General features: G+C 43.8%; 1 protein-coding gene and 1 pseudogene across 3 annotated transcripts in view; one reads left to right on the top strand and one right to left on the bottom strand.

Annotated features, from left to right (window-relative positions):
• Positions 1-21011, top strand: part of Hydin (HYDIN axonemal central pair apparatus protein) — a 358418-nt gene that overhangs the window by 65775 nt on the left and 271632 nt on the right. For all 3 annotated transcript variants that reach the window (XM_042277692.2, XM_015992939.3, XM_076571514.1), the window contains exons 6-7: positions 327-526; positions 9157-9281. In XM_042277692.2, coding sequence (XP_042133626.1) covers positions 327-526; positions 9157-9281 — 325 coding nt within the window. The remainder of the gene's footprint in view (positions 1-326; positions 527-9156; positions 9282-21011) is intronic.
• LOC121829420 (ATP synthase F(0) complex subunit C2, mitochondrial pseudogene) lies at positions 10623-11214 on the bottom strand (annotated as a pseudogene).

Raw genomic sequence — 21011 nt, forward strand, 5'->3', positions numbered from 1 at the left:
TAGAAGGAAGACATGATAGACTGGTAGCAGTCTTTTGAAGTAAAGAACATGGTGCCTTGTCTTTCGTCATCCCCACCTCACCTCCCACCATCTATAAGAAACATGAACTCCGAGCTTCTCTACTGGTTTATATGTTTTGACACTTGACCTGCCCTCTCCCTCTCAGCAAGAAGAATGTCAGTGAAAGCATCTCTCTACTTCTCCCGAGAAGTTGGTAGAGGAATACACTGAGCTGTTTTGCACAGTGCAACCCCTATTTTTCCTTTTACAGTGGTCTTGACCTTGTTGGGGTTCTCACAAATAATGATTGTACCCTCCCCTGGCAGGATTACGCCCACATGTTGACCTGTATTACTGAAAGAGAGAAGTTTATCGTGCCCGTCAAGGCTAGAGGTGCTCGAGCTATTCTGGACTTTCCTGACGAGCTGAATTTTTCCACTTCTCCTGTGAAATACAGCACCCAGAAGGTTCTGCTGGTCCGAAACATTGGCAACAAAGACTCCGTGTTCCACCTCAAAACTCGCAGGTATGCGTTCCCACAGCTCTTGCCTTTGGTTATTTACAGCTAATTCTGGTTGGCACAATAAGTTGTTAGAATAGCATTGGAGGTGGCGCTGCTTTTACCACCTCAACTGCGAAGCTGGGAGACCTCACTGATGTAGATCAGGTTGTCTCTTTATCCTGAAGGGATCAAACATTTCAGATTTACCATCCATTTCTTACCACATTTTACCTTCTTTAATACAGAGGATGACCCATGGGAATTTATAAGTAAAACATAGACTTTTTGACCAAGGATTCGGGAAATTAGCTGGGTTCATTTGGTGTTGATGATGCACCAGATTATCATAAATTTAGTGACTTCAAGCAACATAAGTTGATAATCTCACATCACAGTGGGCATCAGCAGGCCATTATCCTTTCTGGAGGCCTGTGAGGAGAACACATTCCTTAGCTTTTCATCTTCTACAGGGTTGCCTGTATTCCTTGACTCATGGTCCTCAGTTTTTTTCATCTGGGAAATGGGGGGATGTAGCCACTTTATAGAGTTTTTACTGAGAATAAAATTAATTAACAAACTAGAACTGCTGGAATATAGCAAGCACTGTATAATGAATGCTTGTCCTTTTGTTTTTAATTGAAGTAAGCTAATGCCAAGGTGGTAGAAAGAATACTAGCTCCCCAAATATTCATATTCTAATTTCTGTTAAAAAGTAGTAAGGGAAGCTGCAGCACTTGGTTTGCAGAGGAAAGTGGACACATAGATGCCCTTCAGGGATGCGTTTTATCACCATCCTGAAGGGGCCTCAAGATGGAAGGCAGAATATTAGATGGAAGCCATACAATTCACAGAAGTCTAAACATGATGGAGCCAAGGCTTCTCTTTAAAGCCTGGAAGGAGGTGAGAGGAGAGAGAGAGAAAGAGAGAAGGGGAAGGGAGGGAGAGGAGGAGAGAGGGAGGGAGGGAGATCACACCACCATGAGAGGGATGACTGGGGAAGCTAAAGGAGCCTCCTCAGAATGCAGCCTTCATGCCTGGACCAAATCCCCAAGCGGTCTTCCTGAGGAGTCGGTACCAACCCCCAAACAAAGGAAAGGTCTGACTTTGATAACCTTTTAGGGGTGACAGGAAGTTTCACAGTATGTGATTTAGTTCAGAATAGCATGTATTACAGGAGCAAAGAAAAGCCAGGTATCGTATATTGAGAACTGTCAACTCACAGAACAAACCGCTTCTTAACTCCAGTCCCAGAGAGAACTTCAGGGAGGTGTGGCCTGATTCAGGCTATGGGGTCGGGCTTAAAGGTCCAAGCCCATGTTCTAACAATACTCAGAACCTGTGACTGTGTAAGGTTACATGGTGAGAGGGGATTGAGTTCATAGGTGCAAATAAGGCGCTAATCAGCTGACCTTAAAATGAGACAGATCAGCAAGCCTTAAATTACAACACTCAGGAAGCAGAGGCGGGTAGATCTCTGTGAGTTCGAGGCCAGCCTGGTCTACAGAATGAATTCCAGGACAACCAGAGTTGTTACACAGATAAACTTGAAAATCATAAATAAATAAATAAACAAACAAACAAACAAACAGGGTTGTGGGGACAGATCAGGTCATGTGTGGTGGCACATGCCTTTCATCCCATCACTAGGGAGGCAGAGGCAGGCAGATCTCTATGAGTTTGAGGCCAGGCTGGTCTGCATAGTGAGTTCTAGGACAGCCAGCACTATGTAGAGAGACCCTGTCTTGAAATAAACAAATAGAAAGAAATGAGACAGATCAACATAGGTTCACTGGATGGACCCACTGTAACCACCAGAATTCTAGAAAAATGGAACAGAGTTCAGAGTGATGTATGTAAGAACTCAGCCTGCTCCTACTGGCCTTGAAGATGAGAAGACTATGTGAGAGAGGGTAATATGTGCTGGGGGTTGATTTTAATCTGAAAATGCATTGAGTTTCTTCCACGTGGAGGACTCTGGGGAATAATGCAAAGTGAGGCTGTCTCTGCCCTCCGGGGACTTTCTAAAAGCACTTGCCATGTAAGCCTGGTGGCCTGTGTTCATTCCCTGGAAATTGTCTAAATGTGGATGGAGAAACTCCATTCTACATAGTTGTCCTCTGGCCTCCACATGAATATCAGGACATACATGCACACATGTGTACCCTAGGAATAATAAATAAATACATCTTTTAAAGATTAAAAGGTACCGTTTGTTATGGGCAGATGAATGGCGGCTGAGGGGCTGCAAAGATGGCGGGTGCCAGGGTTAAGTGTGTCCCACTCTTGCAGGGGACCCAGTTTCCGTCCCCAGGGCCCACTTCGGGCAGATCGTCTGTAACTGCAGATCCCTCTTCTCGTCTCTGTGGACACTGTACTTACGTGAACATACCATCCCTCCTCAACACACACGTCTACACAGTTTAAAATAAGTCTTAAATGGTGGTTATCAGTGGGGCCTTCAAGAGAACAACCACCCAGAGACAAGGTGGACGATCCAGTGAGGCAGGAGATCAGATGTTTTCCTATGACTCATGGTTTGTAAATTCATTTTTAGAAGGGCTTCTCTAGAGTTCTCGGGAATCCTCTTCCTGCTCGAAGGATGCATCTCTCCAGAGGGATTAGTGTTTTCCTCTACAGGCTCACACCCACCTCTAACTCCATTTCTAAGGGATTGGACACCCTCTTCTGGTCTCTGTGGACTCTTGCACACTTATGGTACATATAAATTCCGGCAGGCACACACACACATATGTAATTTAAAACTTACTATATTGATATTTTTGTATGTAAAAGAGAAGTCACCCAATATAAAAAAAAAAAAAAACAAGCACAGACAGAACATCCTCTTGGATCGGTTGTCTGATTCTTACATGTTTTTTACCTGTTAATTTCTTACATATCAGATACATGTTAATGCCAAGCAAGCAAACAAACAGGCCCACATTCAACGGTGTAACATTGCTGAAAGATACCTAAAACATTTCTGTCCATGTATCCATGAACAAATTACCATATTTTCCTAACGTAGTAATTCTGAGTTTAAATGCAGAGTAAACTCAGGGGCCGCTGGGAATCCTCACATTAGAGGCCTTGTTCCAACATTCCCACTGTTCAGCTGAAGGCGGGGGTGGGGGGTTGGGGGAGTGGGGTGGGGGTAGGGATTGGGGTGGGGGGAAGGAAGTGAGCTAGCTATCGGCTCCCTCGGGAAGCTGTCACGGAAGCTGTGCTAGCACACGGACTACTCTGAGGCTTTCGTCACCAGCCAGGTAATGACCTTCCTCGCCTCTTGGGTCATTAGATTCCACTGTGTCTGACCATGGGGTCACCAGAAGAAGCCTAGAGGGCAGGAAGAAGGGAGCCAGGGTGTTCCTCCTCCCTCTCCCTCTTCAGCTGAGCCCTGCCCTTCACTGTGGTCCCAGCTGCCATCAGTCTGGCTTGCTGTGGTTCCAGCTTCTCCTGGCCCCTGGGATCTGAGAACAGGTCACGGCCCCTTCCTTTTGCTCCCAGTCTAAGGATGGGAGTGTCTAACTGCTGTCACCCATCCCCCACTGCCTTAAGGCGGGTTTCTCATTTTGCCCATCTTTTGTGTAGTCAAGTCTCTCAAATCCCCACTTTGCAAATTCCGTTGTTTTCCTCTTCACGTTCTTTATAAAAGTGTACCTTCATGCCTATCCACAGAACTGATGATTTCTAACTACATTACCAGTGCAGTGAGCTGCGCCAAATCCTTCCAGCAGCCTCTTTCCTGGATTGGCTACATTTGGCTTCTGTCGTTTGCCACTGAGACGCCTCAGGATTGCAGTGAGAGGGACGTGGTTGGATTTGTAATGTGTTGTTGGATCTGTGGATCAGAATCTCTGCAGAGATCCCCTAATAGGTATCCTTTCTAAAAACCACCAGGTGGGCCTTTCTCCCAGACAGAGTGCTTCTGTCCACACAATTCCTAAATGGCGCAGTAGCGGTAGAAATGGGGACAGTTGGGGAGGTGAAGTCAAAGGCCTCATCTCTCGGTCTGAACACTTTTAGCTCAGTACAATGTGAAGCAATAGCTCATGGGAAGTTCTGTTAAAAACAGAGCTTGCTTTTGTTCTCATTTAAACAATAATTTAATCAATTTATAAGATAGTTCGGTTTATATAAACAATAAGAAGAAAAATTTCCTCACGTATCTGAGGCCCTCGTTAGAATGTGGGCTTCTCAAATGCAAGAATTGTATCTAATTCTTTCATCTGTATATGCTCAGCATCTAGCAAATGTCTAGAATAAATAAGTGCTCAATAAATGTTTATAGGATTCCTAACCAACAATATATCACAGAGGCAAAGCAACTATTGTAAACCTCCACAATAACTTAAACTAAAAATACATGTTCCAAGGACTATAAAATGCACGTAATGGTTTCGGCACTAATGCAGGGAGCTGCGATGTGCTATAAAATATACAGAGAACATAAACAATTGCTGTTCAACTTTATTACAAATTTGACCTAGAACTCCAGCAGGTCACACAATAACGCTGACTGTTAAAGTGGATGATAGAGGATTGAGAAGCAACTTAAAGACCTGAGAGTTCAAGTTGGAAGTGAAATGTCAGAGAGACCATGGGGAGAAAAGGCACTAATGTGATACTCACTATTTAATATATCAAACCCAGACTCCTGATTTTTCAGAAGACTGAGTTCCTTCCATAATTAAGAATTTGATATTAATGAGGGTGTCATATCCAAACCAAACAATTTAATAGACAGAACGCGCCTTGGACCCTGGAGGATCGCTACTCTTCGCTTCTTTGTAAGAGTGTTTTCTGACACTTGATATTTTGCAGGCAGTTCAGCCTGAAGGCCTCTGGTAAAATGAAGTGCAAAATCAAATTACAGGCCGTGATTAAGCACCAGCGCCGAACGCACTCTACCCAATTAGCGTCTGATGTATTGAGAGAGCCTGTGCAGCTCCAAGAGGCGAGAGTGATCCCAGGTGATCTTCTCACCGCTGAAGAAGTTTAGTCTAAGCTAAAACTAGCAATTAGCATGTAGGCAAAGTATCCATTACCTCTCTAAAGAACTTGGGCTACTGCAGGTCCTAGAGACGTGACACTGGCGTCACCTTCTCTGTAGAAAATTAGCTGAGGTTCTGCGATAGGACAACATCCCATTCATTTCAAAATGTTCTTTTGCTACCAAGAGGTATTTGAAAGGAAAATGAAAGTGCGGCATTAGAAAGATAGCTTCAAATGGTGAGGTAAAGATAGAAGTCATTGTCATGTTATTCTCAAAGCCAGAAAATGGGGCCCCCATCCTCTGGGGTCAGAGTCTTACTGAGCCAGAAGGGAGGGAAGGACCTTGGGGGTTTGGAAGACTCACCATCTTCCATAAAGGCAGGATTCCTTGACTACCGAAAGTCTACTCCTTTTGTATTCCAAGACACTATAAAAATTAATGCAAGATGGTAAATGTTTTATTGGCCTTTAGGATTTGACTGGGGGCTAGGGGTGTGGCTCAGTGGCAGAGTACTAGTCTTGCATGGGCAAGGAAGGCCCTCGGTTTTATTGTAATTCCATCCAACCACCTCTCGGTAAGGTCCTGTGGTTAAAGGGTAGTGTGGGTGGTGGAGACTCAAATGTCTGTGTAAACACAGGACTCCCACAGGCATAAGAGGCTCAGGGTGGGCAGAGAGTACACAGCCTGGAGGCAAATCTCACTCCCGCCTCTATTTCCGCCTCAGTTGGACAACTTTAGGCAAATTACTCACTCTTTGAGGACGCCTGTTTCGTCACATTTGAAAGTCAAATGTGTCACCTACTTTCCCAAGGCATTTTGAATGATTTAGAAGTTTGGTGTGTAGAACAGCCCCAGGACAGAGTGCGTGCCTGAGCCTTCCTGCAGTTTACTTTGCACCAGAATTAACTCCCGGGGCTGCTCCTCTCAATAGCTAAGAACCCTTCAGAGGAAAGGGGGAAACTGGAATTTCTAGGAGCAGTACTCTACATGCAGAATGACAGGTGCTCCACACATGTAGCATTCTATGTAAGCCGTGACCTTGAATCTGAGCTGTGATCAGTGATAGCCACAGGAGTATCACATGAGGGAAAGCTGTGTATTTCCTGATAGGATCCTGACTGTCACAGGTTGGCTCTGCAAGAGGCACAGTCTGTTTGGTCACAGCAGGTGCAGACCTTGGGGGACTTTGTGGGTGAAGAGACCAAAGTCTCCACCTACCCCACCCCAACTGACTAGGGGAGTGACCGATGTACAGGGGTTTAGATACATGTGAATGTGTTTAATCGGGATGCAAAACCTGAGTGGGACCAGGTTGTGTGTGGCTTTGAATTCAGAGGGTTTGAACTTGATCGCACGGATCACAAGGCCTAGGGCTGGTGTTGGAGCAGGAGACTAATAAAAGTTGTGACACACGTGGGTGTGTTACAGTCTCCCTAGAGCTGAGCAAAGGCAAAGGGGCAGAGATAGATGCCCGGAATTAACTGAGCAGCCGAGTGTGTCTTTAGGTTCCTCCACCTCCAGCATTGCTGGAAAGCTGGGGAAGATAAAATAGCAATAAACACTCATATCATAGAGTACTCCTGTGTGCCAGCCGTTATCCCAGACACTCCATCCCTTTACTCCACACTAACTTCCGAGGCAGTGCTGTCTGGACCCATTTTATAGATGAGGAAGCAGATTTTAAATAACTTGTCCAAGGTCATGGCACAGCCATTTGGTTGTCTCCAGAGGTCAGTTTAAAGGTCAACAGCTCCAGGTTACTCTAAAGTGGTGCCAAGGGGTCACTGGAGAGCTGGTTTCATGACTACCAGGAAAGGAGAGAGAAAGGAAGGAAGAAGATTAAGGAATGGGAGAAGAGGTCCAGACGGGGCAGAGAGGAAGTGAGCAGGCATCATTATCGCTGGAGGCCACGGAGGTCCTAGTGAGTAATCTCAGGTACCACCTCATAGGACCCTTGTATCTGCCCTGTACCCTCACGGCAGAAAGCTTAGGTTCTCTGAAACTGAGTTCATTATCTACGGGCAGATTTAAGGGATGATGATTCTAAACGCTGTTATAGTAGAAGTAAGTACTCAGAAACAGCTTAGCCTGCCAGCTGCATTGCCCAACACATTACTTTGAAAAACTAGCAATTTAAAGATGTGAAATGGACCATGAAAATAATTAAATGGGCTGGATTTCCTGTTTAGAAGGAAGAGCTCCATGAGTTGTTCAAGGTGCTTTATAATCAGGTCCTGCTTACTATTCCATTCCAGGGCCTTTAAGTGAAAGTCTCGCACTGCTCAAATCCACCCTCATGCCTCATGACATCTGAGTCTCCAATTCTATTTTCAAAACGCAGAACTTGCCCTCTTCACCTTCTAACTGTATTTCCTTCCTTCTTCCACCTGTGTTTGCGCTGGAAGCTAACCTCTATGGTACGGTTCAGGCCTTTTGGCTTCTGGTTGGACTCAGCCAATAGGAGTCTGGGATAAGCAATCAGACGGAGGGTGAGGTGAGGGAATCGTGATTTTTGTCAGTTACTTTTCATGAAGTTATCACAAAACACCCATCGGAAATAACTTAAGCCAGGAAGAACAGATTTTGCCTCAAGTCCATTATGGCCGAGAGGGTAGGGAAGAGGAGGACACTTGTTAGCATGGTGGACATTCTGGCTGGCTTTTTTCCCTTTTCTCCTCTTTATTCCTTAGCTCATGAGATGGTGCCACCTGCATTTAGTCAGCCCTCTGTGGAAATCTCACAGACTTACCCAGACGTCTACCTCAGTGATCTCCTAGGTGATTTAAAACCTCAGTCCGGCCGGGCGTTGGTGGCGCACGCCTTTAATCCCAGCACTCGGGAGGCAGAGCCAGGCGGATCTCTGTGAGTTCGAGGCCAGCCTGGGCTACCAAGTGAGCTCCAGGAAAGGCGCAAAGCTACACAGAGAAACCCTGTCTCGAAAAACCAAAAAAAAAAAAAAAAAAAAAAAAACCTCAGTCCAGTTGACAATGAGACTAACCATCACGTTATTATTTGTTTTACTGTTACCACACGGCTACCTAGGCTGTCTGCCTCCTTTTGCTCACTGGGCAGCTTTCTCCCAGGATTCCTCCTTTCTCATGACTTCTCGGGCCTAGAGACGGTGGCAGCTGTTACCGACCCGAAGCTGTTGCATCATCTCTTGAAGTTCCCTGCACTTGTCCCATCCCCTTAAAACTGAACCTTGTTAAGCTTTCCTTTGGGGATGCAGATACAGTTTTCCACTATTAAGACCCGCTCTCCTCTGAACTCTTGCCACACTTGACTTTTAGCCCTAGGAAGGCAGGATTCTTTTTCAAATAACAGTCTACCCATTATTGCAATTGCTGAGTGTGGAGGGCAGCGGTGGCTTTTATCCGTTTTATTCCCAGCAGGAACACCCCACAAATAAAAAGAGATCTGAAGGGCAAGGACACAAATAGGAACGTGACCGTGCCTGTTTGGTGTCTCGCCTTGCTGATCTGTTACTGTTACTTTAACGTTAAAACGGCTTTTTTTGCCATCAGTGGGGAAATCATCATACTGCACATCTGGACCAGGTAGCTGGATGTGAGCTGTCTGAAGATCTGGAGCCCATGTCTCCTCTCCTTGTCCCAATAGTCGGAAATATGTTCTGATGGTGCCTCCACATGTCTTGCAGGCCTTTCTCCATAGAGCCAACGGACGGGATTCTTAACGTGGGGGAGTCCATGCAGCTGGAAGTGAACTTTGAGCCGCGGAGCGTAGGCAATCACAAAGGAAAACTGATCGTGACTTATGACACCGGTATGCTTCATGTTCTTCCTTTCAATTTTATTTCTGCCGAGTAAGGAAGGGCACATAGAAAAATGAAGACGCTGAGATGTATTTTGGTGGTATGAGCTTAAGTTAATATCAGAAAAGTAAAGCGCCAAAATGTGAATGTTTCCACCAGAAATTACGTCAAGTCTTATAGAATCCCCACCTAGTTGGCTGCCCCACACTGAAAGCCTGAGACTCAAGAGGGAACCTACACTCAGAAGTCACAATGATGGGTGGAGCTTATTTATGTATAGATGAAACCCTGAAGGTGATGTTTACCCCCCACTGCTTTCCATGTGATTGATGTGTGGCTGCATTTGTACATTTTTAAATGTATGCGAACCCCAGTTCAAAATATTCTTGTGTGTGTCTAATAGTCTGTTAAGATCTAGTGGCCTTAAGCCTTGCATCAAGCAAGTGTTGTCTTAAATATCTCACATAAATCCCAGACTGTCTCTGTTGCCACTAACATTTTCTTGATAGCTGCATCCCATAATTAATCATGGAAATTACATATTGTGGTTTTGCTAATATTTAACTTATAGCCTTGTAGACTGCTGTCTTTTGAAATATGAAGATGGCACTGTAAAGGAAATTTTAAGTACACAGCCAAAATAGAGCTGGCCATGACATCTAGGTCACAGGTCAGAGTTGCTGACTTTGTACATTTGCATCAGAGCAAGACAATGCAAGCCTTTCCCTAACTTCCCGGGATTAAGCGGGCCTGGCTCCATCATGACCAGATCACACCATCCCACAGCCCGTGACATGGCAATGTGTCTTACCTGTTTCTGTCAGCTGTAATTCACCAGCTACCAGCTAGGGAGACCCAGTTTGAATAAGCTTAAACAAAGGAGGGGTCTTTTGACCTACATAAATAAAACCACTTCTCACAGCACACAAGGATGTCACTTTCCAAAGCATCTGGGTCGTTTTTCATGAAGTCCACCAGCAAAGGCTGAGAGTTCCAGCTGCTCCCCGTTCTTCACTGAACACTGCCAGTGTGTGCACTTTAGGTATACTAGGAGTGTAAAGTGGAGTCAAAGAATGGTTTTAATTTTCATTTCTCTAATTTATGATCTGAGACATCTTTTCATGTACAACTGGCCATTCCTATATCTTTTCTGATTGTTTAAATCTTTTGCTTGTATCTTTTTCTATTTCTTGTTCATTTGTAAGTAACCTAAGTAAACTCTCTACATACCAGTTACTCATCAGACAGATGTAAGATTAATCTCTTCCCCCAGGCTCTAGCATGCCTTTTCATTTCTTCAGTGACAGTTCTTGATGAGCAATGATTTTTAATTTTAATAAAATCTCTTACCATTTTGTTTTTCTTTTTCTTTTCCTTATTAATACAGTATTTATTTGTCTTCTCTCTGTCAAACCCTGAGCCAAGCACTTTCCCCAGACTTCCTCGGGAGGTACAGGAAAAGGAACACACAGGGCAGACAGGACATGAAAGACCTATGGGAGGTGGAAGTGGAGACAGCTGCTTCACATGACGAAGAGGACGAGAAAGACCACCATTAGGCAGAAGAGCCCCATGGCCTCTGAGAGGGCAAAGCCCAGAATCACGTAGGAGAAGCTGTTGCTTCAGAGAAGGCTTCCTGGCATAACCAATAATAAGGCTCCCAAAAGAGTCCCAACCCCAGCCCCAGAGCCAGCCGCCCCAACTGTAGCAGCCCCAGCCCCAGTGAACTTGGCGGCTGTGTCCATGTCCCTAGAAGTGACGCTGGTTTGGAAGCTGCAGCTAGGGATGACTGAGGTCAGAGGACGAGGGACTGCCAAACTGCTGGGGCCCTCGTCTGTCCACGTCTGTGGTCAGTTCAACTGCACTGCAGACAGTGGACCACTCAGCAGCTAAGAGGCTCCTGATCAAGGAGCAGATGGAAATGAACTTGGAGCAGGCATACATTGTCAGGGGGGAGGGGTCAAGGCAAGAGAGCTGCTCCAGGGTAGAGCTTGTTTTTCTTTTAAGATAATTCTTTTCAGCTGTTGCCTCCTCTGTGATCATGAATATATTTCATGTTTATATCTATAAGCGATATATTTTGAGCTGCTCTGCTTAGGCTAAAGATCCAGCTTTGACTTCTTTGTGTGGGAGAGACCAGGTATCACTTTCTTTTCTTGCTCATTGTGAGTTTCCTCCACTCTCATTATCTCACTCTTGAACACTGTTGACTAGTGCACACTCTGAGATTAAAACAATTCCTCTCACTCCTTGGCTTCGATGACTTTCTGTCTTGGGTGAATGTTGGCTCTCTGTCAAATGCCTTCATTGACTTTGTCATAGATTTTCTGATCTTTATTCTTCTAATGTGGTGATTGATTTGTAATGCTGCTTTCTGGTATAAATACAAATTTTAAATTTTGATAAATCACTGAGGTAGATTTGCTAATATTTTGTTTGAGAGTTTATGCTCAAATTCATGAGAAAAAATATCCTGTAATTTTCCTTTTACATAATAGCTCTCTCTCAGGTTTTAGTCTGATGAAACAAATTGGTCTCAGAAAATGAGTAGAGTGTTACCAGGAATTATCTTCTTTTCTTCTTTGGGAAAGCCCTTTTTAAAGATTTGTGTTGTTACTTCCTTAAATGACTGAGAATTTCTTTGTTCAAGTCACACTTTTGTTTTCCAAAAGACATGCAGATTCTTAATTACTAGCTTGTTTTTCTTAACAAATTTCAAGGGATTTTGTCATATAGTTTGAAATCCTAAGCTTCAGGCATAGGGAGGGTTGTTCAGAACAGCCACTCAAGGTCTTTTCGATGCTGGTAAGACTACAGGCGCTCCTCTTCTGTCCTTAGTTACGGATCTCTATCCTGGCTTTATCAGGTTTATACATTTTACCCAGAGAACCAACTTTTAGTTAATTTTCTTTATTGTTCACATTTTTCAAACCTTATTTATTTTTCTTCTTTATTATTTCCCCAGGCTTTTCATCTTGTGGCTGTTCTCAATCTTAGGGGAAATGCTTAGAGCACTGACTTTTAACATTTAGTCTTTTATAATATGTACATTTCAGACAAAATCTTTTATTTAAAGCTGGATCTTCAATGCATATACATTAATGTTTCATTTTCCTTAAAACTTAAGAATTTAAATTTTTCTATTTTAATTTTTCTTGGACCCAGAAACTACCTAGCAAAATATTGAATAATAGTCAAATTCTTGGGAATTTTGTAGTTGGTGATTTTTTTTTTCTTTTCTGATTTCTCCTTTAATTCTGCCAGTGACAGAAAATTAATTCAATATGACCTCAGGCCTGGAAATCAGTTGAGACTAACATTATGGTCCAGAATATGTTCAAGCTTGGTAAATGTTCCCTGCAATTTGAGAAGATTACACATTCCATAAATGACAATTAGGTCAAGTTTACTAATAATCATAGCATTTGGCCTATGTCTCTACTTCTTATCCTTTTTCGGCAGATGATAAAGGTTATTAAAATTCAAAAGTATAATTATGGATTTTGCATTGTGATTTTTGTGCTATCAATTTTCATTTTGGTATTTTGAAACTATAATACTTGGTATGCACACATGTAGTATTAATATAACTTCCTGTTGAGTTAACCATTTTATCATTATGAAATATCTTAGTGAGAGTTCTGATATTACGGTCTACTTGGTCTGACATTTGTGCAATAGAAAAGCTTCCTTTTGATTAATGCGGACATTCAATGCCCTTTTTATCCTTTTACTTTCAACTTTTCTGTGTCTTCTTATTTAAAGTTTGACACTTAGAAGACTCAATCCCCAGATGAATATTTTTTAATTGATTCTGAAAATCTTATTGTTATTATTTTATTTCATTATTAAATTGTTCCATTTGGTCCTTTTATGCTGAATGAGATTCCTGACATATTTGGGCTGAGGTTGCTGACTACTGTTATTATGTGCACTGTGGGAAAAATGATTGATTGAATTTTAACTACAACCTTCCCATTATTGGCTGTTGGTGTCAATAGCAAGTGACATTTGGAAACGAGTGTTAATTATGCATTTTCCCCACCTATGTCCATATCTTTGTAAGACATCGTTTTTTGTTTGTCAGTCCATAAAAACCAATGTATCGGGAACAAAGGTGACCTAAAAATTACCTTTGAGCCACTAAATCCAAGATTTTAAGCCAGGAGTTTGAAAAAGAATAACCTGTGCTTCTGTGCTCACAAAATAATAGGTTGTTTGTTTTTCCTTATTTTAAAATTCTGCTTATTTCATCTTTAACTCATCCTTTCACATATATTAATGTATTTAAGTATATCTAACACAGGAGTATAATTTATATGTAAATAAGTCTTCATGTGTTACAGTATCATTTAGAAAAGTTTTATTTGGTTTTGAGATTAGTCATCTTAGATTGTTCATATGATAGTGTCAAAACTTAGAAGACCAGTCACATTTTAATCCAGTCACAATCTAACCCAGTCACCATCTAACCCAGTCACCATCTAATCTAACCCAGTCACCATCTAATCTAACCCAGTCACTATCTAATCTAACCCAGTCACCATCTAATCTAACCCAGTCACCATCTAGTCTAACCCAGTCACCATCTAATCTAACCCAGTCACCATGTAACCCAGTCACCATCTAATCTAACCCAGTCACCATCTAATCTAACCCAGTCACCATGTAACCCAGTCACCATCTAACCCAGTCACCATCTAATCTAACCCAGTCACTATCTAATCTAACCCAGTCACCATGTAACCCAGTCACCATCTAATCTAACCCAGTCACCATCTAATCTAACCCAGTCACCATCTAATCTAACCCAGTCACCATGTAACCCAGTCACCATCTAATCTAACCCAGTCACCATCTAACCCAGTCACCATCTAATCTAACCCAGTCACCATCTAACCCAGTCACCATCTAACCCAGTCACCGTCTAACCACTCATAATCTATCCAGTCCAGATTTTAAGAAGGGAAACTGGAGCCCTAAGAAATTGAGTGACTTCTGAAGGTCACATATCCCACCCTAAGCCCAGTTAGAATTCAGAGGTAGACCCCAAACTCCTAAGTCCACGCTTTCCATCCCAGGGGTGTCTCCTCAACCTTTCTTATTACTATACGAACATTTCCCTTTTGTTGGTTGGTTTTGTGATGCAGTCCACTCTCACAGAGGGTCTGAACTCCAGTTTACTTTTGTAGAAGTGTTTGAAATGACATCCCTGCTCACGCCGATACTCCTGTGCTAAAGGAGAGGTAGTTTGGACCACAGTGATTATTTTGTGTATTGAAACTTAACCAGCCTTGGAAAAGACAATGTCTGTGCCCTGAGGTGTTTCCGCCAGCTGTGGTAAATGGATAATTTTAGGAAGATTGAAGACGTTATTCGTTACATAGAGTCATCTGCTGATAAGAACGTGCTCTCCAGTCTTTATTGTAGAGTATCCGTGCCCAGAACTGTACATTAGTGCAAAGCAGTAATGACTGCCCAAAGAGATGAATCTCGGAGCCCTTCCAGTCAGTCACTCATGATCACTGTCTTCCCATGTCACTGCATAAGCATCAGGCAGCTGCTTGAAGTAGGAATTGATTTCAGGAAGGACGTTTAATACGGGCTATTGATGAATGTCTTTTCTTTATGCCTCCTCAAACAGTGTTCTAGAAGAAGGATCACTGACTTCTCCTCGGCGGGAAGTGCTCAGTCATGTTTCTAACAGTGTGTTTGTCTTATCAGCTGTGTTCTTCTCCCGCGTGTGTTCTTCATAAACCACGTTGTCTCTGACAGGAGTCTGAACCAGTGCCCTGCTGCTTAAGGAGGTCAGACAGAATGCTTCACTAATACCTACTGTTTGCTCACTCACATTTGCCTGACCCAGAATCCTCCCCCTCTCCCTTCCTCCCAATTTGTCCTAGCAGTGTTAATGTATAGTAAAATTCAGTATGCTTAGGCAGCTGATTTTGCCCAGAAATCATTGTCACCTTTAATTATCTACTCACGCCAGCAGCAAAGATTACACATAGAATTTCTCAAGTCTTTATTCATAAGAAGAAAACAAAAGCGAGCCATGTGTGGCGGCCCCCTGAATGTAATCCCTGCACTGGGGAGGCACACGGGAAATAGTGAGTTCCAGGCCGGTCCAGGCTCTATCTTAAGTTCTAACCCAGAAAGACTGCGGCAAAAGCAAGACAACATGTTCAAGAGTGTCACTTCATGTCTGGTGACCCCTGGTCTGCTGCAGTCATCCACTTTCTGGCTTTCCCAGGATGTCCCTGAGCCCTCAGGGAAGGGGTGTGATGTAGATCCTCAGCACTCCCCGGTCTTTAATTCTCTGAATGACCAGTTGTGGGTCTCTGTGTTAATCACCAACCCCAGCTGAGTGGCAGCCATTGGCAAGGATGGCTGCTGGAGGTCAGGGAAGGGAGTCTGTTTTCTTCAGGCATGCAGCCGCTGAGAGGCTACCATGCCCCAGTGGGTGCCCAACCCCTGGGTATAAACAGACAGCACCAAGAGGACTCAGTGGGTTTTTTAAAATGAGCACGTGCAGCTGGGAGGGGAAGATGGGGCTGGGAGGAAGGGACTGGAGAGAGGATTTGATCAGAACACATTCTGTGAATGTGAAAGTCTCAGATCAATGTCAGTGACACTGAGAGGTGGGAACGGCACAGGACTGTGGCAGGCCACATAAGTGGCTTAGCTGCTTAAGTCCTGAAGTTTTCAGTTGAGGGTTAAGACACTGTATATGATCTGAGGGCTCCTAGGGAGATTAGTATTCACAAAACAACTCCATTTTACATAAAAAGACATTTTTCCTGAACATTTGGTGATGTGGATGAGCCAGAGAAAGAGAAATCAATGCCTGGTGAGGTGGCTGTCACCTTCAAGGTGACATTTAACCGCAGGCAGAGTCGGGAAGTGGAGCTGGTGGACCTCCTCAGCATTTTTAGAGTGTTCTGTCTCTTACTGCAGGGGAGATATTTCAGTCCAGGAGCCAGACACGGGGAGGTAGGCTTCCCCCCCAAAGGCGAGATGGTGGGTTATTCTTAGATACATAAACATATCTAATAATCATGTTAGTTCTTCACAGGGCAGCTTACCAGTCATTTGCATGTTTTATTTTGGTTTGCTTTCTAAAGCTATAAAGGATTTTTCTTTTTTATCCTTGTGAAAGCTAATAAAGAAATACTGAAAAAGAATATAGTGAGCAATTGGTTGTGATAAAGGAGGGGGAGGGGAAATATTTATAGGAGAGTAAAATAACAGTAAGGATGTCTGAAAAAGTCATGGGGGATCATAGTATCAGTTATCTACCTAAATAATACAGGTCTGTGTATAAATAAAATAAATATGCATATGCAGATTAAATGAAATTGTCTCATCTGGGCTGACAAAAGCCAAACACTGCCTCACAAGACCCCCATACCAGGCATGAGAAGTCCTCTTCTGAGTTATTGATCGGGATGGTCCAAGAGATTCCCAATCAGTATGGACTATTGCTTTTGCCCTCGGTTGCTTAGCCCCCAGAGGTAGAAGTCCCAATGGCTGAAGACATCGTGTACTTCAGAAGCGTGGGGGGGTGGAGAAGCCCCTGAGCCGGAACTGACCTGAATACCTCCTCCCTGAGGGCTAGCTTTCATGGTACCAGAAAGAAGGCACCATGCCAGGTTCCAAAGGAGGAAAACAACTAACAGTCCTACCCAGCTGTGGCGTCTATGAGCCACAACAGTGGCCAGCATGACACGATAACATTCAGTGTAAAGTAGTGGCGTGCATACATTGATGGTAACCAACAGCACTCTGATTGGACTTAAAACCTTCTCAACAAGAGGGAAATGATGCCTGGTATTGGAAACCTAGCCAACTACTCAGGACTAGCAGAGCCATAGATCTTGAAGGAGCTGAGCCTCTGATGACCATGAACATGTGATGCTTGTCTTTCTGGGTCTAGGTTACTTAATTCAATATCACCTTTCTAGTTCCATCCACTTACAGGGCTAGACCCTGGAGAAGGGTGTGGATTCTTCCTTCTCCAGGAAGAACCAACCATTGGTTGACTGAGAGGACATTTCTTTTACTTCTTTTCATTTCAGAGTTGAGTGAGTACACAAAACCCAGGAACGTTGAATGACTATCTTTAAGGCCTCAGCATGAACCCAAGTTCCTGGGGTGCTCTAAGCTAGAGCCCCTTTTACAGACCTGCACAGCCTTTGCTGCAGCACAATGGCAATTTTGGTTCTGTCACTGATGTGCTGGAGTTATGGGTCGAATTTCAAATGCCCTCATAGGCTCGTGGTCCCCAGCTGGTGGTGGTGTTCCGGGAAGGTTGTAAACTATTAGGAAGTGTGTCACCGGGTTCTATAACCCGGCCTCACCTCCTGGCTGCTCTCCGATGCCTGCCTATAAATTCAGTGTGACCAGTGCTTCATACCCCTGCCTTTATGGCACCCCCACCGTGTGCACTGTGTCCCCCCAAACTATAAATACCACCACCACCACCACCACCCCCGCGCGCGCTTTAGCTGTGTCCTGTCGGACGTTCAGTCAGAGACAAGAACAGCAGCTCGCATAGCTGGGAAGCTCGGATTGCTCCACCTCAGCTGCCTACACAGAGTGCTGACAAGGAGTTTTGGTTGCGCAGTACGCGCATGACAGTGGTAACTTTGACTCTGCTGTGACCAAGAAATGAGAAGCGCTCACTCTCCCCATCAACTTGTTCCCTTGAGATGCCATGGCTCCCCTCATCTATTCTACTTCATACATCTGTGTCCCCGTTGTCTCCAAGTTCCGAAGCCACAGCAAGGAATGGGCTGGGTACGCAGCCAGCTTCACATCTAGTTTTGGAAAATTAGTTTTGTTCATGTTTGGCTCTGCTTGATTGATAGCAGTAAACTTGGCAAAATGTAATGAGAGCTTCCACGAAATGTATTTTTCCTGGGACGTAATAAATGATTCTGGCTCACCTGCACTGCAGCACTCAAGCCCAGAAACTGAACCAGAGTGGGAAGAGGGAGTCCAAGGACACAGCGAGTACTAATGTAGAGCCACACGGCCTCTGCATCCCCACGAGCTCGCCACCACCTCCATCCTGTGCCTCAGACAGCTGGGGTGTGGGGAGGCCTTTTTAAAGGTTGTCTCTAGGCAAATGGGTATCAAAAGCAAGTCTTCTAACAGTTCGGGGACAAGAGAAGAGCGCCTGTCCCCTCCTATCTTAGTTACTTTTCTATTGCTGTGATGAGAAACCATGACCAAGGCAATTCATAGAAGGACGGGTTTGTTAGGGGCGTACAGTTTCAGGGGGTGAGTCCATGAGCATCAGGGCATCAGGCAGGGTCGCAGGGGTGAGGCTGGGGTAGCAGCTCAGAGCTTACATCCTGAGACACAAGCATGAGGCACAGAGAGAGAGAGAGAGCTAACTGGAAATAGTGTGGCCTTTTAAAACTTCAAAGCCCACCCCCAGTGACACACCTCCTCCAACAAGACCACACTTTCTAATCTTTCCCAAAGGTTCTACCAAGTAGGAACCAAGCATTCAAATGGCCTAAGGGGGCTATTCTCATTCAAAGCAACGCATCCCACTCCCGGGCCACAATAGGCTTGTGGTTATATTATAATGCAAAATACATCTAGTCTAACTTTAAAAGTCCTCATAGTCTATAACAGTCTCAACACAGTTTAAAAGTCCAAAGTCTCTTCTGAGACTCAAAGCCATCTCTTAATTGTAGCTCCCTGTAGTCAAAATGAAAATTACATACTTCCAGCATACATTGGTACAAAAATATCCTTTATCATTCCAAAAGAGAGGAATGGGTGCCCGGTGATGAAATACTGGACCAAAGCAAGACTGAAACCCAGCAGGGAAAGCTCCAGTCCTGTAGCTCTGTCTGATGGCAAGGAGTTTAGATGTCTCCGACCTCCCTGCTTTCCTGGTTGTAACACACTTCTCTCTCTTGGGCTGCCTCCGTTTCCTGCATGTGGCTCTCCCTGGTGGATATTCCACTGCCCTAGCACCTCTAACATCTTGGGGTCTCCAACACAATCCAGACTGAACTTTCACAGCTTCATGCAATGACTTCTCAGGGCCTCCATGCAGAACTCCCCTGCCATACACCTGGCCTCAGTGGCTCTTTTTACCTATAGAGGAGGATTCCGCAGTCCCTTTATACATGTATCCTTCATGCCTCTAAAGCCAGAACCACGTGTCTGATGCAGCAAGTTCAGCTGCTTGCTTAGGGTGAAACCTGACCCCCTCCTTGAATTACATTTGGATAAGCTTTCCTTTGTAACATAAGATTATCTTTGTTTTCAGAGCGGAAAATTCCATAGGCATTTTCCTTTTACTTGTTGGAGGCTTAGCTGGGAAGGGTCTTGCCCTGAGGACACAACTCCCTTTATTTCATTTTTCAATCAGGGCTTTTACTAAACTTTTCATCTTTTTCTATGCAAGTCTTGCTTCCAACTTTAAACATCTGGCGCCCAATGTTCGTGGTACGAATTCTCGAAAAATCTACTTGCCTGTGGGCCTTGTGGGCACCAGTTCAGGCCCGAGCTACACTCGGCCGGTTGTGGTGGCACATGCCAGTAGGATTTACTGAAGGAGGCAGAGGCAGGAGGATCCCGAGTTTGAGGCTGGCCTAGGAGGCTTGGGAGAAGCTTTGGCCCAGACCGAGCCACAAACAGCAGTGGGACCATGGAGGCAGTGGCTACTGCTCCACGTTGCCAGCTCCTTCTCATCGTGTTGGTGACTGTGGTGATGCTGCTACCTGGGACAAAGGGTTTACTGCTCCTGGTTCAGAGAAGAATTGCCAGGACCATCATATTACAAGAAAGCATCGGCAAAGGTCAGTTTGGAAAAGTTTGGCAAGACAAATGGTGGGGAGAAATTGCTGTGAAGATTTTCTGTTCTAGGGAAGAATGTTCATGGTTCTGAGAGACAGACATTTATCAGACTGTGATTGCTCCAAACCACAGAGGAAGCACAAAAACAAAACAAACAAACAAACAAAAACAAACAAACAAACAAACAAACAAAATCTCTGCAGGGAACCATGACCACACCTAACAGCAACTTTGAAATCTTCAAAAGGATTCCACATGGACTATGATAAAGCCATTAAGCCAATTAACACCATGGAAAAATCGACTTTGGACTACAAACTGGTCAGGACAATTTCGAGATGACTAGCTGAGATGATCCAGCCTGACAGACTACTCAAGCAAGGACTTACGATAAACCCTGAACTTTCTTTTTATGCAGAGACTGGACAAATGATACAGGACTTGACAATTAACCCAAAAATTTTCTTTTCAAGATTCCCTAAAGATGTCTTCACCCCTAGAAAGCAAAAAGAAAAAGAGAATAAGATATGAGATAGATCATTGAATCTACTCTGAGAAAAAAAGATAAAGAAATAATAGGATAAATAGGTAGATCACTGAATCTACACTAAAGAAAAAGGGGAAGATATAAAAATGACAAAAGGTAGACTACTGAATGTATTATGAAAAGAAAAAAGAGAGAATATGGATATGATAAGATAAAAAGGGAGATTATGGAATCTGCTTTTAAAAAGGAACTACTTGTTTTAAATAAGTAATGAAAATTTTTTGGTCTGAGTTTATTAGATGTTATTGGACTGGACATTGTTAATATATATATATATATAAAATGGAGTTTTTATCTGAATCTGTCAAATGTTAATGGACTAGACATCGTTAATGTAATCTTGACTGTGTATATTGTATATACTTATTGG

The sequence above is a fragment of the Peromyscus maniculatus genome, chromosome 5, assembly GCF_049852395.1.
Source record: "Peromyscus maniculatus bairdii isolate BWxNUB_F1_BW_parent chromosome 5, HU_Pman_BW_mat_3.1, whole genome shotgun sequence".
NCBI classification, from domain to species: Eukaryota; Metazoa; Chordata; class Mammalia; order Rodentia; family Cricetidae; genus Peromyscus; species Peromyscus maniculatus.